We start from the raw sequence: 18062 nt of genomic DNA on the forward strand, positions 1-18062 counted from the left end.
GTTCCCCTTTTTGTGTGGTTTGCTTTCATTATACGACCTGTCACTTCAACATAAAAAAATTTAACGTTTCGTTTTTTTGAAAGTTTGTTCAACCATTTTGTTGGAGTGCTTGCTCGAGTACTTAACCCACTTTGCGAGCGCTCAGCGAGCTTCAATGTTTATACCAACTTCCATGGCGATACCATGGTTCAGTTCTCCATGGGGATATCTCCGAAGTTAGGAAGGCAAAATAAATTAGAGGGTTACAATACATAAAAATGTTTTCAGTGGTTACAAAGCAATGCATTGCCACATCACGGCAGGATAGCCGAGAGGTACGCACGATCACTCTAAGCTGTCGAGCCTGGGTTTGAATCCAGACCCAGCAATAAACTGTCATCCTGGGAGTTTCACAGGCAGGATGATTCATCAATGTATGTGCAGTCTGTCAGATGGACGTTAAACCGGGTGTCACATCTGCCAGAATCCTCCCTCTCATCTCCTCTGTCTCTCCCACCCCTCTCCCACCCCTCTCTCATCTCTCTCCCACCTCTCTCCCACCTCTCTCCCACCTCTCTCCCACCGGTCTCTCATCTCTCTCATCTTTCTCCCACCTCTCTCTCATCTCTCTCCCACACCTCTCTCATCTCTCTCCCATCCTTCTCCATCTCTTTCCCACCCCTCTCCATATCTCTCCCACCCTTCACCCCGTTAAGGACTGACGGTTTAATTTTGAATTTGAAATGGCTTCCCCAGAGTGTATCATGTAGGAATTCAATTCGGAGTGAGCCTATTGGAGGGGGTGCAAAGGTTGCTGCATGTGTGAGCATGCATGCATGCATGCATGCATGAAATAGTTGCCACAAGCATGAAGGGGTATATAGACCACACACGGACGTTGTACAAATCGGAAGAGTGAGATTTGTAAAGGGACTCTCATGGTGGTCACATGTGTGCGGCATGTGGGTTTCGTGGGTGCGCGACCAAACTCACACCCAGGCCTGTGGTGCCATGGTCGAGGTTACGCGGCCGACTCGTAAATCACATGCTGACAAGCGGGGAGCAGATGTGCTGCAGCGCCGAAGCAACATGAGACATGCCTCGCAGTGCAGGTGTGGGGAACATTGAGCATGCCGGTTAGAATCCGTGCACATGTGCAAGTGAAAGGATGAGTATATCGCCGGTGCATGTGCATGGTGAGCATGGGCCATAGGGTTGTAGGAATGCATATGGGTAGGCTGTTAAGGACTGATGGTTTATTTTTGAATATAAAACGGCTTCCCCAGAGTGTAGAATCCACAAATCCAGTTCGGGGTGAGACAACTGGAGGGGTAAAAAGGTCGCTGTATGTGCAAGCTTGCATGCATGCATGCAGGCAGACAGGCCTTTGCCAGGTACAGAGCATGGGTTTTAAATGCTCCCACCACGTTTTATATAAAACCCAGTGGTTACAAAGAAAATGTTGCTGTTTGGGTGCGTTTTATCGCCCTTCCCCTCCCCTCACGCTGCCTTCCGTTCCCCTACCCTCACACCTCCTTCCTTTCCCTTCCCCTCACACTGCCTTCACTTCCCCTCACGCTGCCTTCCCTTCCCCTCACGCTGCCTTCCCTTCCCCTCACACTGCCTTCCCTTCCCCTCACGCTGTTACTTGACAGTGAAACAATGGGTTGTATTTTCTGGTATACAATGTTGCAGTAATCAGACCAATCCCATTCCCCTCCTTTCCCCCTCCCCTATCCCCCACTCTTGCCATGCCTCTGTATTTCAACCAATCTGGATGAGAAGTGGCAGAATATCTCACCACAACCTCTATATATGGAAGCAGACAGACATTAGTTTTTCCTCTTTTCTTTAGATTCATCTTCAGATAACCCACCTCCAGGACTTGGCATGATAGGTGTTCCTGGAGGACCCCCACTGCCAGGAGGACCCTAGAAATTGCATCCAACCAACAAAAATCCTCATTATTTTTATTTCTGCTTTCAACCACACAACTTTGTCACATAAAATAAAAACCTGAAAACCACATTACGTTGCAATAAATTACTAAAAAGACTGTTTTCCATCCATTAGCCTTTTACAAAATGGGAATACTTTTTTTTTTAAACATCAAAGAATGCATTAAAAACGTACCCCATAGCTTCCAGGTGATGATGCAGAGAATGGGGTCTGGTGAAGGAAATTGCAAATTCAAGGTAAGTTCCATATGTGACAAAATATACTTGAGAAAGAGAAATTTAGTGTTCTCCAAAATACAACTTTTTTTTTAATTCAGTTCAGAAGCCAGATATTAATGAACAGCAAGTTGAGTGGTTGAATATCAAGATTAATACAATGAAAATAGAGTAAGCATAACAGGACAATGAGCTTTGGAATGCAAAGACCAAAGGTTCAAAGGGGCAGAAATGGCAGAGGCTCATATGGCAGCGATCATTGAAAAAATTGTGACAGCCACCAGTGTGATGAGAGAGAACATCAGAAGTTTAATGGAGCTATGGCAAAGCATAAATGTTTTAATACCATTATCAGAAAAAAGTTGTTGAGATTGCAAACAAGTTTGTTTTGAAGTGGACAATTGAGAAAAAACGTCATCACACTAAAATATGCAATTTGGTGTCTGTTTGTCTGACCACAATACATTTGGTTATTACTTATTCAATCTCAACCAAACTTGACAGGAGGACTAAGGGTCACACGGTGGAGGTTGTAGCGACTTAATTTGCTCCTCCCCTTCCCCAAAGGGGTTTTCCACCTTGGGCAAAATCCATGTTGAGGTGTATAGATCGCTCATCAAAATGTTTTTCAAAGGCCACTTCTAACAACAAAAGTAATAACAACACTAATGCTAATAACACAATAATGTTATTACAAAACAATATTAAGCAGAAACAAAACCTTTTTTTTTCAAAAGTAAAAACAGAGGGAAGAAATCTCAAAAAAGCAACCGAACAAGGTAGGAATGACAACACATTAAGATACCAGATTGTGATGCCACAATACGACACCACAGTCCTCTTATGGATTATCATCACATCTTTTAATATTTTACTTTTGTTATGGGATTGTGATGGATGAAGAGGAATGAAGAAGAACAAAGTAGAAGAATAACAATGAAGAACGACACCACATTATGATGCCACAATAAGACAACAATCCTTTTCAGGTTTCGCATCATGATACACAACATAGCCAAAAGTATGTGGACACCTGCACGTCCAACATCTCATTCCTAAAATATGGCCATTAATATGGAGTTGGTCTCCCTATGCTGCTATAACAGCTGACACTCTTCTGGGAAGGCTTTCCACGAGATGTTGGAATATTGCTGCATGGATTTGCTTCCATTCAGCCACAAGAGCATTGATTGGTGAGGTCGGGCACTGATGTTGGGTGATTAGGTCTGGCTCGCAGTCGGCGTTCCAATTCATCCCAAAGGTGCTCAATGGGTTTGAGGTCAGGGCTCTGTGCAGGCCAGTCAAGTTATTCCACAAGAATCTCGACAAACCATTTCTGTATGGACCTCGCTTTGTGCACGGGGGCAGTGTCGTTCTGAAACAGGAAAGGGCCTTCCCCAAACTGTTGACACAAAGTTGGAAGCACAGAATCATCTGGAATGTCATTGCATGATGTAGCGTTAAGATTTCCCTTCACTGGAACTAAGGGGCCTTGCCTGAACCATGAATAACAGCCCCAGACCATTATTCATCCTTCACCAGACTTTACAGTTGGCACTATGCATTCAGGCAGGTAGCGTTCTCCTGGTGTCTGCCAAACCCAGATTCGTCCGTCGGACTGCCAGATGATGAAGCATGATTCATCAATCCAGAGAACACGTTTCCACTGCTCCAGAGTTCAATGGTGGTGAGCTTCACACCACTCCAGCCGACGCTTGGAATTACGCATGGTGATCTTAGTCTTGTGTGCGGCTGCTCGGCCTTGGAAACCCATTTCATGAAGCTCTCAACGAACAGTGCTTGTGCTGACGTTGCTTCCAGAGTCAGTTTCAAACTCGGTTGTGAGTATTGCAACTGACGACAGATGATTTTTCCGCGCTTCAGCACTCGGCGATCCTGTTCTGTGGGCTTGTGTGACCTACCACTTTGTGGCTGAGCTTTTGTTGCTCCTAGACGTTTCCACATCATAATAACAGCACTTACAGTTGACCTGGGCAGCTCAAGCAGGGCAGAAATTTGATGAACTGACTTGTTGGAAAGGTGGCATCCTATGACGGTGCCACGTTGAAAGTCATTGAGTTCTTCGGTATGGCCCATTCTCCTGCCAATGTTTGTCTGTGGAGATTACATGGCTGTGTGCTTGGTTTTATACACCTGTCAGCACTGGGTGTGGCTGAAATATCCGAATCCACTAATTAGGAGGGGCCAAGGCATACTTTTGGCCATGTGGTATATATTTTGACATTGTTCCATTAAAATCCTACAACAAAAGTAAAATTTCAAAAGATATAATGATGCTAAAGCAGAAGAGGATTGTTGTGTCATATTGTGGCATCATAATGAGCATAGTGTCATTCTTCATTGTTATTCTTCTTCTTCTTCATCCATCACAATCCCACAACAAAAGTAAAATGTCAAAAGATGTCGTGATGGTAATCCATGAGGATTATGGTGTCATATTGTGGCATCATAATGTGGTGTCAAATCCTACCTTGTTTGGTTCTTTTTTGAGATTTCATCCCTCTGTTTTTACATTTTTTAAAAAAATCTGTTTTGTTCTAGTTTCTGTTGGGTTATTTTATTTTTTTTAGGGGGAATACATAAAAGAGTTTATAAAGAAAGCAAAATACACGTATACAGATCATGAGATAATATGCAGACATCAGTGCGTCTCAACCAACAGAGCATGTATATATAACTGGAGCGAACGTGCAGCAAGCGGTTCCAGGGGCAAGCAGCCGCCATTGATGGAACAATATAATATACCCCAGAGAGGATAACAACTTGACCCTTCCTGCCATTCCCTTTGGGAGCAAATGTACTGGTACATTAAATGCAGAATGCTGTCCACATGTGTGGCAGCAATATTGACAGAGGTAACATCGAGACAGGCCTGGCAGTGCAGATGCAGTGTCAGTTGGTGGACTTTGTGCATGACAATCCTAGGGTATAATATTCATGGCTGAGGGTTGGGTGTGAAATTTATTGGGCGTCCATGATCCCTTGCAAGCATTCCAATTTGGTTGCAGGTTCTTCGAGATAAGCTCAGTTGTGCCACAAGGTGAATTGTTACTTGATTGGCAATGAAGTCAGCTAGATCTCATGCAATGAACAGTTTAAACTTGGAACATGAGAGCCACTGTTGTCGAACATAAATGTTGAAGTTTCATTGAACCATTATGTTGATATATTGTTACGAATTTGGAAGCCTTTTGCACACAGACAGTCAGCAGTCCCATAGTTCAGTTATCTCGGTAAGTATATGTGGACCTCGCTTTGTGCACGCTTTGTGTGTTATAATCCCTCCCCAATGTCTAATGGGAATTTCATGTATGCGCTGCAAGTTTCTTTCTGGTTAGTTTTCTACATCAATCCCCTCCACTCCTTCAGCTCCATTACACACGTGTTCAAGGCCACGAACGTAGAGGAGTTTCCATCTCTTCAGAGCCGACTCCGCCCCAGCAAGATGGAATGTTCCTCTCGTCCAATCAGGGGTGAGATCGCTTCAGCTCCAACTCCGCCCCATCAAAGAAGAATGTCTTCCCTGTCGACACTGGGGAAGGCAAAAGAGCCTCTCTCGGGGGAGGATAACCGAGACGCCGATACGCCCCTCCTCCAATCACGGCTGGCCACCACAACACCCGAAAACGCCCCGTCCAATCCCGAGGCGAGTTACCCGAGAGCGGATCCCTCCACCCCAAAAGCTGTATCCTGGGGGATCGAAAGAAAGATCACAAGCTGTATCCTGGGGGGGGGGGGGGTCCTTGGTTCCTTGGAGGTCGTTCCTTGCTTCTGGTCTGCTGGTCGTCGCTCATCGTTCATGGCTGGCCGGGTCGTTCGTAGGATCCTGGCTGCGCTCGTTGGATTCTGGTTCGGGGGTTCAAGTCCCACCGTGGTGGGTTGTGTTGGAGCACTCGAGCTGGGGATCCCTGTTCCCTTCCATGGACTCTGAGCTCCACAAGTGCGGGTCGGTAAAACCGCATGAGGCGGCCAGGTACCCGACCAAACTCTAATCCCCAACTTGCCTATCCTCTGCGGCTGAAGGGTCCAAATAAAGGCCAGTTGGCGCCATTTCTTTTTGGGTGTGTGTGTCTGTCTGTGGCCAGTCTTATAAGTAGAACTGCATAAGTGCCTTGCTTATTGTACATTGCATTTTAGTCGGTTTAACCCTGCTCTGTGTCACCCTTCCTGATTATTATTTGCAAAAATAAACCCCGTGTTAAATGTACCAGCTCGTTTTCTGTGCTTTCTCTCATTGGCCTAGCATTATTCGGGCTTGAGTTAATGTGAGGCCGATTGTGCTGTAGATTGTTATTTGGACCGGCGCGGCTTTGGTAATTCCCGCTCGGGTACGCCGGATCCGAGTCGGTAACAGCGACTCGGTTCGGACAAAGCCGGCCGAGGGTGTGGCTTCCCCAGTAGCTAGACCACGCGGATAATTAGGTAAATTTGAATCAGACAAAAAGACCCTAACCGCGCGGTTGAAATATTGGCGTCCACGGTCCATTAAGCGACCCGTCGACTTCGGAGTTATCCGGAGTGATGACCTTCAATTTGTTTCCTGTCTTTAACAAATCTTCAGAAACAATAAAATAGTGCTATTCTCGGGACACTTATAAAAAAATTAAATGACAACGTGCTGAATTACATTGTCAGATACCTATAAGGTATGTGTGTTTGCATGCGCGCACGCACACACGCACACGCGCACAGGCACACACACGTAAGGGTGTGTGTGTGTTTAGAGTCAATGCTTGTTTAAATTGCAGGACTGCATTGCCTGTGGCCAAAAACCACAGAATTATTGTGCCTTGCTCTAAGAGAGGGTTGCCTCTGGATGTCGTGTTTCTCCTCGCTATCCGCAGAATGACACACTTCACCAGCTCAATAAGGATTGTCAGATGCATCCTCTGGAAGTAAGCAGAACATCCCTCATCTTCTGCAGTAAGTTCCACTGGCACTCTGCTGAATGCTGCCTGAGCCGGCATTCTCTCCACCCAGGCCTTTACTCAAAGCCACTTATTTCTCCCCTGAAGATGTTGGTGACAGACCAACATTAGTTCCAAAGCAGCACTGCTCAGAGCTTTCACCCTTCTCATCCTCTCACTGTATTTCTTCCTCATTGACATTTTGTTTATCGAAAATAGTGACCAACAATTGGACAGTGCGAGTCAAGTGTGCAGCAGTCTCTGACAAAACAAGATTGTGTAGGATTCGTTGCTGGCAAGGTTGTTGTGTTGCGTCGGTGAACATCAGCTAGTATGTGCAGCCCTCAGAAATGCCCACATGTTCATAGATGATGAAAATGTTGCCCTGAGATCTTCCAAGTTTTGAGGAGTGCTTTAAGAGCAGTCGGTAATCCTCCATAATTAATACATCAAACCAGAAAAACATTTGTGGGCCAGTCACATCTGCCGGCCACCCTCACCTAGGATCATCTTCATTGGATGCTGAAATTCAACTGACCTGGCAGAATATGAGGGTGTACCTTCACTATGCACTGCCATCATGCATTTATGGGTTTACATAGAGCTAATACCTTCTTTGCCTAAAAATTTGATGAAATCGCTGTGCTAAATTTTGGTAATATAAGATCCACAGTTGTATAATGAAGCAAACTTTGGGATTATATTCTCAAACTAGAAAGCATCTGAAAATGGAAAGCTCTTCCACGTCTGCAATGTATTTGGACTTATACTTCTTCCATATGCCAAACATGACGAAAACAGCTCAAAAAAGAAAAAATATATTTATATATATAAATAAAAATTGATTATTTTAGGGGACCTTGATCTTTTGATCTCAAAAGCAATAGGCTTCAGTGACCTAATATGCAAAAAACCCTGCTCAAATTTCAAATCAGATGGAAATTGACAATTTTGACCTTTACCTTTGACCTTTTAACCTCAAGACAATCGGCTTCTCGCTTTTGATTGGTGAACCAATTAAGTGACCCAATATGCAAATTCTTAAAACTTCGGATCAATTGCATGAAAATTGATGATTTTGTGATGTTGACCTACTGACCAAATTAATTTGGCTTCTCTATATTCTTGTGGTAAATCTTTAAAATTTGGTTAGAAAATAAAAATAAAAAGCTCAAATGGTAAAAAAAAAGTTGCGTTATGGGACACACACGGACACACACGGACACACACGGACACACACACACACACACACACACGGACACACACACACACACACACACACACACACACACACACACACACACACACACAAACACACACACACACGGACACGGACACGGACACGGACACGGACACGGACACGGACACGGACACGGACACACACGATTGCAAAACCCTGTCTCCTGCTGTGTGGGGGACGGGCTAACAATGAACAATGTCAGATCAATGACACGATTAACATATAACAAGCAGAAATGTGGATTTCTCCCCTACCATAGTGGAGAGGTTTCTTACCTAGTTTGACACCTCTTCAGCAACTCATGGTCCTGATGCCACAAGTGCTATAATCCTCAGGAACTGTTTCAGTCCTATCAGACACTCTCTCCTCTCTCTTTCACAGGTCTGTTTTTTGATGGACAACCTCCCACCACTTGGAAAGTAGTAGATATCACTGGTATCCATAAGAAAGGTACCAAAACTGATCCCCTCAACTGCAGACCTATCAACCTTCTCTCCATCATTAGCAAAATAACAAATCATTGCATCTGACTTCAGACATTATGTCTTCTCTAATTGCTAATCTCTGACACAACCAGTGATTTCTGACCTGGTTACCTCATCTTGGATATGTAACTCTTCCTGATACAGCAGGGAATGGTTTACCTGAACAATGATCAAGTGGTTAGGGCCATCTCTGGATATCTCTTGAGTCTTTGATACTATCTGGCATACATCCTCAATTTCCAAGTCGTCTTTATTTAATTTCAGCGATCTGTACTCAAGTGGAATTGACTGATTTCCTCGATGAGTGGAAACAGACGTTGGCTTTTGATGAGTGTCGTTTCCCATGATAATCCCTTCAGGCTGTAATTCTACAATGCAGCACCTTAGGTTCTACATTAATCTTGATCTATATTAACGATCTGTCTGATTTTCTAGAATATTAACTTTACCATTCTGCCGATGACTCCACCCTGTGCAGAATGATAAATCACACTTTTGAAAGGCTGGGGGCTGTTGAATCCCTTTCGCCAGACCTTGACAAGATAAGCTCTTGGTCAGTGACTTTGACATGACAATCAATGCTGGCAACTCACACCGTATCTCCACAAGGAACAGCAATCAAACCGTCTAATCCACTACTTTGGATAGCCACTGGAAGAGGTGCAGTCCATTGAACTTCTTGGCCTCACTATTTGCCATAATATTTAATGGAAGGACAATTTCACCAAGCTAACAACAAAGGCCAGTCACCTTCTGGGTATTCTCCATAGAGTCAAGGCATTCCTGAACCTGGTGTTCCTGGCCACCTTTGCTCCACTTGAGGCGGTATAAAACAAGGCCTTTCCAGACCATTGGTATCTCACAGCAGGAGGCAGATTCCCAAGGATTGTCATTCCCCCACTGGTGACAAGTTAGTGGGCTCTCTATTTTAAACAAGCTTACATTTGACCTTACTCCTTTTGCCCACTCCTACCTATGCCCTCCCCAAGTGAACACAGGTTGTACGCGTTCTTCTAGAGATCCTCATTTTTTCACCTTCCCAAAGTACAGGCAGGTTGCATTCATTTTTATTTGTCCCTCTTGTTCTCCCAACCGTGGAATAGTCTTAGTGTCCGTTGCCTCATCTTCCTAACTCCAGTCGCACATATAATTGTATTACACACATGCACCGTCAATACCCTCGTGTACGCACGCATGGTCTCTTTACACACACCGACTCTTTCCCATTCTGTTACTCTCCAGGCCATTGCGACTCGTTTTTGTTTCCTCCACCACCGAGACGGAGGTCGTTTTCATCCCTGTTTGTTTGTCTGTCTGTCTGTCCATCCTGGCGGAGGTATGTGCATGCTTTACCGAGTGCTGTTCTAGTTCCTCCTGTGCCGAGTGGTCAACACAAATGCATGAACTTGAGCCCAACAATGATTTCTTCATTGTAAAATGCCTTTTCTCATCTTAGCGATATATTTTTAGCGTTTTCTCCGCCCCCCCCCACCCCCCATCCCTTCCCATCTGATTTCAGCTAAAATCCCTAGATTCTTGATCCATAGGTGACGTGGTTCTTTAAAGTGAAGCGAAGTCAAATTTCATATGAAGAAGGTGAATGATAAAGGGCAGTAGGTTCACAAACTACCGAAGTGTGGCGATGGGAAGAGGATGGACATACACAAGAAGGAAAACAGGATAAACTAGAAGGGGAGCACTCCGGAGAGTGCAAAACCTCCGCCGCCAATACTGCTGGGTCACTCAAGTGAACCTTATATCTTATTCATTAAATATGATGTCAACAATGCTGACAGAGTTGTAGTTCTTTTCTCCAACATTTTTTTGGGGGGTGGGGGGGCAGGTGGGTTGGAAATCACCTCAAACATGAAGAAATGCAAAAAAAGAAATCTAAATTTTGTTGAAAAAAAGTTGCAAAAATTTTTTTTTTCTCGAACATTTTTTTTGGGGGGGGGGTTGGAAATCACTTAAAACATGTAGAAATGCAAAAAAATCTTTTTCTGGGGGGGTAACAATTTTTTTCGGGAGGGGTTGGAAATCACTTAAAACATGTAGAAATGCAAAAAAAAAAAATTTTTTTTCTCTAACAATTTTTTTTTTGGGGGGGTTGGAAATCACTTAAAACATTAGAAATGCAAAAAAATATTTTTTTTCTCTAAATTTTTTTTTGGGGGGGTAACAATTTTTGCAGGGGTTGGAAATCACTTAAAACATGTAGAAATGCAAAAAAAAAAAAAAATTCTCTAACAATTTTTTTTTTGGGGGGGGGACCAAGTCCAAAATTTAATGGCATGATCCTTGGACCATACCGAATCCCCCCCACCGAGTTTTGTCGAATCCGTTGAGTTTTTCCGTAATACTGTTCACAAACAAACAAACAAACACACAAACAAACAAAACAAACAAACAAACAATCAGAAAGGGGTGAAAACAGTAACCTCCATCCATCTTCAAAGATGGCGGAGGTTAACTAGAACAGCACTCAGTAGAGTGCAGACCTCTGCCAGGTTTCATTGCATCCTGATCTGTTCAGTGTTCTCGCTCTTCCACGAGCCTTGACTCTGTGTACAAAAAAAAATAAGAAAATTATTATGAACAGTTTACGTTTTGTAGCCCACTGATAGGCCGGATCTGCTTCTAGACCGAAGCCAAAATCTAATTAGTTTGTTCTTGTCACCAAACCAACTCATTCACCCAGTTTTATCAAAACTGATCCACAATATTTTGAGATATTCTGCCATATATTGTTTTTTATTTTTGCTATACATCCTGCTATGCATCACTCCATCTCTCAATGGTGAAGAATCACTTTAAAAATTAAATAATTCTCCTATCCAAATCTGGATTCGGATCTTCACCAAAATCTTCACCTGTTACACGTCACACCTGTCCACAAAATTTCATCCGGATCCATCCACAACTTTGTGTGATGTACTGTATGCAGACAAACTGACTGACAGAAAGGGGTGAAAACATAACCTCCTTCACCTTCAGTGGCGGAGGTAATAAACAAAACAAAAAAAGCAAGTCAATTAAATTGGATAGGAAATGCTGCAGTGGAGGAGTGAAGAAAGCAAGATGTTTCAAACTTACGGAATTTGGGTTAGAAGTGTTGGGCCATGGTCTTCCACCTCCTGGCCCCCTGATTCCAAACAAACAAAGCACAATATATACTTGCATGCTATTTTTAAAACAAACAAGAGAAATAAAAACATTATATTTTCAGTATTAATTTTGGAAACAATGAAGATATAAATAATGGCTGTTTTATGATCAAGGGCAGGAAAGACAATAATCATTTGAAAAATGAACCTTTCAAAACCTAGTTGAGGTATTTGACCTTGGTGCTTTTAATAATCAGGCATTCACCATCACACACACTTTCTCATCTCACATGTTTACTGGAGGCATTGCAGGGCCACCAAGAGGTGTATGGGGAGGCCTCACTCCTCCTCCATAACTCTGTAATGAAAACCATGGTTCAGACTATGTTGGGTGGGGAGGGGGATGGGGGGAGGGAATAACAGACAAGAGATTAAAAGGTAGCCACAATCATACACAAAACATAAAACAGAATCTGAAAACAATTATTCCTGGAATGTAGGTCACAATTACAATATCATTGTTAATTACCTGTGGTCCCATTGCACGTGGAGGAGTCATCCTTTGCATTGGGCCTCCCATTGATGCATGTCCTGCATCCATCGCAGTGTACATTCAACACAATGTGAAGAACACGACTCAGAGTTTACAAACAGAAGCAAATTTTAAAACATTCTTCACAACCTTAAGTATTCGATTGGCGTAACTGTTCGGAGGTACTGAGTTGTGAGCAGAGCTAATAGTTTTACCTGCTACTAGGCTACAGATGGGATTGCACCTAATGTATAAGGCTCTTTCTAACCACTGACGAACTGCCTCACTCACCCACATAAATGTTTAATACCTTCTATTAACTACAGTAAACCATCAAATATCACTGGTTCTAATATCACGGCTTTCGACCAATTACAGGCAAATTATTGTGCTCCGATCTAGTTATCGCGGGATTTAATTTTGACCAATCGTGGTTTTTGAAATGAGATGGCATTGTTTGCGTTCCGTGCGTGCACAATAATCTCCCATTACGAGCCTTGTATGCCTGGTGTTGGCTTAATGGTTAAGGTAGTGGGCTTGGGATCCTAGGGTCCTGAGTTCAAATCCCGCTCAGCTGTTGAATTAACACCAGGTGGGGTTGACTCTTCCTGTCATCCTTCCGAGGTCGGCAAAATGAGTGCCAGCATGCTGGTATACTGTGTCGGAGTGGCGACCCGTCCAGGATTGTTCCCAATAGCCAAGGAGACTGCTTCGGCGGCACCAACGCTCTGCACAGAGTATGGTCCTAATGGATGGATGGATGGATTACGAGCCTTGTGGTGTTTCTCGTGCACCGCTTTTAAGAATCCCAAACGTAAAACGATGGACATAGTTGTGCGAGAAGACAGAGAAAGGTTATGACGTTGGGCGAAAAGATCAAGTTGTTCGATCGGTTGGCTCGAGGTGAAAATCTGGCATCGGTCAATGATTGTTCAAAGCCTGGTGTTGGCTTAGTGGTTAGGGTGGTGGCTTGGGATCCCAGGGTCCTGAGTTCAAGCCCCGTTGGCTGCTGAATTAACACCAGGGGGTTGACTCAGCCTGTCATCCTTCCGAGGTCGGCGAAATGAGTACCAGTGTACTGGTCCTGGTGTATGCTCCGGTTAGAATAGGTGTACCATATCCCTGTGTGTCGTAAGAGGCGACCAGGGTTGGCGTCAGGAAGGGCATCCGGCCATAAAACATTGCCTCAAGAAAAAGCCAACCCCTGCACAGCAGGGAAAAATGGCTGTAAAAACGGTCATTTTTTTTTTTTGGTCAATGATTGTTCATAGAACCTTCTCCATTGTTCTCTTCCTAATTCCCAAGCCTTCGTTTTCCTTCAAACCCTTATTTTCAAACACCTGGACTCGAACCCCCGTTTTCAAACACCCATTCTCAAGCCATTACTTTCCAACACCCAGACTCAAACCCCTTTTCTCATGCTTCATTCTCAAGCCACATCACATCACCAGTATTTTGACGAAATAATCGCCACTTTGGCATTGCAATGGTCGTGGGTCTTCGCTGTTCCAGCATACCAATCAAATCGGATCAAAAGAGGTGCTTCCTGTAACGGGGTAACCAAGCCAAAGGCTCCAAGGACTGCTTTGAGCAAATCAAATGAGGAATGGCCTTCCATTGTGTAATTTTAGTCGGAGAAGCTGTTTCGGCCAACCATGATGTTCCGAAAAACTTCCTACCACAGCTCATGGAACTAATCGAGGCAAAGGGAGTTGCACTCCGGCCACCGTAAACACATCATTCCGCAAAACACATTTTTAAAAATGCAAATAAACCTGAAAACCTACTCAGTGGGAGTACATCCTCTTGTGCAGCTGCCCTTTCCAGGGCAGCTCACCGTATTATGGGTTGAGGCAAAGGCTTCGGGACCACATTCTTTGACGATACGAAGAAAAGCAGGGGAAACCTTCTTGGGTCAGATTGTGGTGGTGTGTGTCAGGGAAGTGCTGAGGTGTCAGCCACCAGATGGCAGTCCCCTCGAGTTAACCTGAGGCGGTCCCTTCGGGTGGGTGCCTGGAATGTCCGATCCCTAAGAGAGGATAATCACCTGTCTCTGCTATCATCTGAGCTCCAGCGTTTTGACATCGGTATCGCAGCACTCTCTGAGGTTCGGAGACCAGATTACAACAAGATCATGGCGGGTGGTTACACCTACGATTGGTCTGGTCACTCTGATGATTACCACACCCAAGGGGTTGCTGTAGCTGTGTCCAATAAGCTGACTCGCATGATAATTGAGATAACACTGGTCAACCAGCATATGAGGCTGAGGATTCGTCACTCCTTGGGTGTCATTTCCCTGGTCTCTGTATGTGCTCTGATTGAAGCGAGTGATCTCACTGTGAAGGAGGCATTCAATGCCATGCTCAAATCTGTGATTGATTGGTGCCTAAGGAAAGATACTCTTCCAGTCTTGGGAAATTTCAATGCATCGACTGGTACTGATAGGAATGGTGATGAGACGTGTTAGACCCCATGGGTCTGGAACTGTGAACCAGAATAGCACGAAGTTCCTTGACTTTGCAAGAAGTCGTGGACTTAGGGTGGCTGGTTCATGGTTTCAGCGCTCACAGGCTCATCGCTGAACTGGGTATTCCAACACTGGTAGTGTGGCAAAGCAGATTGACCATGTGCTTGTTGATGGGTGCTGGAGGCTGATTCAGAACTGCAGGATCTACTGGAGTGCTCAGTTCCTCAATATCGACCACAGGCATGTTGTAGCAACTCTGAAATTGCAGCTTAAATCCAGAAGAATGGTACCATCCCAGTTGAGGCTGGATGTTGGCAAGCTCAAGAATGAGAGGGTAGCTGAGGAATTTGCGAACAGGCTGAGTGGGGATTTGAGGGGTCTAGGTGTTTTGGGGAATCCTGAAGAGTTGTGCAGTGCCTTCAAGACTACCATCATTAATGTTGCTGGTGGATGTCTTGGAACCCATTGTCAGGCGAGGAAGAACTTTGTCTCCCAAGCGACACTGGATACCATTGGCCAGAGTCGCAGGGCCAGGCTTAATGGCAGAGCTCAGCTGTTCATAGGGTTGAGGCGTAAAACTGCACATGCACCAACGGCGAACAAGGAGGCCTATGTGCGAGGAATCTGTGAGGGGGTAGAGCATCACCTGTGGTCAAGTGATTCTTGTCTGGTTACAGAGAAATTCATGCATAGCGTTCCTCCAAGCCTGTCGCTTTGTGGACTGCAGTTAGAGCGGAGGGTAGTGAGCTGTTGACAGAGGTGTCCAAAGTGAAGGCCCGCTGGGCTAGTTACTTTGAGGGGCTGTAGCAAGCTGACCCACCAGCTGTTGAGTTGGATGTCAGGGGTGTAACTATCCCAATTCGTGACCCTCCAATCAACTGTAAACCACTTTCGTTTGTGGAAACACAGGCTGCGGTGAACCAGTTGAAAGGGGTAAAGCTCCTGGGATCTGTAGCATCCATGCTGAACTTCTCAAGGCTGGTGTAAATGCTGTACTCGTGTCGTTGCATGCAGTTTGTCCCTCTCTAGAAACGGAATGATGATTGCCAGGACGACAAGAACGACCGAGGGGTGATGCTGCTCTCAGTGCCAGGCAACTTTACACAAAAAGGTCAACGATTGACCGTATCATTGCCCTTCGGGTCCTCACCGAACACAGACGAGAGTTTTGGAAGGGGCTGCTTGTAGCCTTTGTTGATCTCCACAAAGCGTTCGATTCAGTGAATCAGGATGCCCTCTGGAGGATTCTCGATCTTCGTGGGTGCCACCAAAACTGATCAATCTGATTTCTGAATTATATTCTGAGGTACTGAGAGTGCTGTGACATGTGTTGGTTCCACCTCCGATTTATTTCCAGTTGATACTGGAGTTTGTCAGGTTTGTGTACTGCCACACACACACACACACACACACACACACACACACACACACACACACACACACACACACACACACACACACACACACACACACACACACACACACACACACACACACACACACACACACACACAAACTTTTCAGCACTTGCACTGGCTGGATTCTTGGGGGGGGGGGGGGGGATGTCAGAGAGATCAAGTTGTGATTCATCATTTGGGAATGTCAACATCATTGACTTTGATTTCGCAGATCATATTTGCAGTTTGATGTTGTTGAATGAACAGTTTGAATGCGGAATCCTTGACACATTAAATGGAACAGTGTTTGTGTGTGTTTGTTGCTCGACTCCACCTGCAGTTCTGAGCTGATTACATCCAGACTTTTACATAGGATCAGCATGACCCAGATTAATATATGAGGGTGTTTTTTTAACTTTTAAAAAATCTTTTCCAGTGGTCTTCGGGTGTGTGGGGGGGGGGTGGAGGAGGGGTAGGGGGAGAATACAAATTCTCTATGGAAATGTGCATCATGAAGCACTTCCTGCAGCTGGAGGAGGGTATTACAAGTCTCCAGCATTTACAGTTCAGTATTCCTATCCACACATTTTCCAGTGCAGCGAGGTGTTTTGAATTCTAAGTAGGAGGTATGTTTTTGCTTCATGCAAGTAACCCGGGTTGTTGGTTTTTTTGCCAATTCAGAGCTGTCAGTTGCCTATATACTGCCCAAATAAAGGTATGCATCAGAAAAACGTGTTGCATGCTTGGAACAAAATCACCCATAGGGCAGGTACTCTGCCAATATTTGAAATACACTGCACTTCAAGCATGGGCATGCCCTCGCCACTTCACAGATTCAGTTACTTTCCAGTTTGTAGTACATTTACTGGCAAAATGAATGTCAACAATAAAACTTTGACTTGAATCTTGAAATTGTATTCTCCAGTTCTTCTTTGATCTCTTGCAGGCTATGGGGACGGTACTGTTATAACTGTAAGATTCACTCTTCAATAATACTGAATTACTTCCAAGAAAGCAGAATACATCATACAATAATATCAAGAAACAATTGGGAACTTTCATCCAATTATCTTTTCTTACATTAAATACTCACCCAGATGTGTTAAATGAGGGAGAACCAGTACATTGGCTCCAAGAACCGAAAAATTGGCAATTCTGTATTTTGGGGCCAACGGGAGGTGTACATTTTCATGACATTTCCAAAAACAAAATCCCACAGAAAGCATACAAAAAACTGGGGGATGTTTTCTGGCAGCTCTTTCAATGACATGCCAAAGAAGTTGTCATTATTTCCCTGTGCACATAAAAACAATTCCGAGATGGTTAAGAGCCATGAAAACTGACCTGGTTGGCGAGTGTGATCCATAGCATTTGGCATGAGAGGTTGTGTCCCTGGCATTCCTCCAAGGCTCTGTTATTAAGACAACAAGGTTAAGCACAGTCGAATAGATGTGTACAGTCGTATTCCACAATGTGCGGAGTTTATCGTGGATCGTATTGTACCTGGCTGGGCATTCGATGTGGCCCCCGTGGAACGCCTGCGAAGCGAGGAGACATGAATGCCTAAGAGGAACACCACACAACAAACCCACCAGACGATGAAGATCACCCCAACGATTAATGTTTCCACTGATCACGGCTCTTCATTTATATTTTACCGAGTTATTTCACTTTTATAAATTGCGAATTTAGCTTTCTGCTATGGCTGTATGACCTGATCACTCTTGGCGACTCTTCTTTAACAGCCCATTTA

The 18062-nt window shown here is 44.4% G+C and overlaps 1 protein-coding gene across 10 annotated transcripts in view; it reads right to left on the reverse strand.

Annotated features, from left to right (window-relative positions):
- The window catches only part of LOC147032889 (single-stranded DNA-binding protein 2-like), a 151443-nt gene that overhangs the window by 25334 nt on the left and 108047 nt on the right, over window positions 1-18062 (reverse strand). For 8 of the 10 annotated variants that reach the window (XM_085870869.1, XM_085870868.1, XM_085870867.1 and 5 more), the window contains exons 7-13: window positions 17813-17872; window positions 17654-17720; window positions 12440-12501; window positions 12201-12292; window positions 11900-11948; window positions 2113-2148; window positions 1856-1910 (exon numbers count right to left, since the gene is read on the reverse strand). In XM_085870869.1, coding sequence (XP_085726995.1) covers window positions 1856-1910; window positions 2113-2148; window positions 11900-11948; window positions 12201-12292; window positions 12440-12501; window positions 17654-17720; window positions 17813-17872 — 421 coding nt within the window. The remainder of the gene's footprint in view (window positions 1-1855; window positions 1911-2112; window positions 2149-11899; window positions 11949-12200; window positions 12293-12439; window positions 12502-17653; window positions 17721-17812; window positions 17873-18062) is intronic. The other 2 variants (XM_085870870.1, XM_085870866.1) reach the window with 1 other exon arrangement.

This window comes from Eptatretus burgeri, chromosome 2 (genome assembly GCF_056783735.1).
Source record: "Eptatretus burgeri isolate ZD-2024b chromosome 2, Ebu_testis_v1, whole genome shotgun sequence".
In the NCBI taxonomy this organism is placed as follows: domain Eukaryota; kingdom Metazoa; phylum Chordata; class Myxini; order Myxiniformes; family Myxinidae; genus Eptatretus; species Eptatretus burgeri.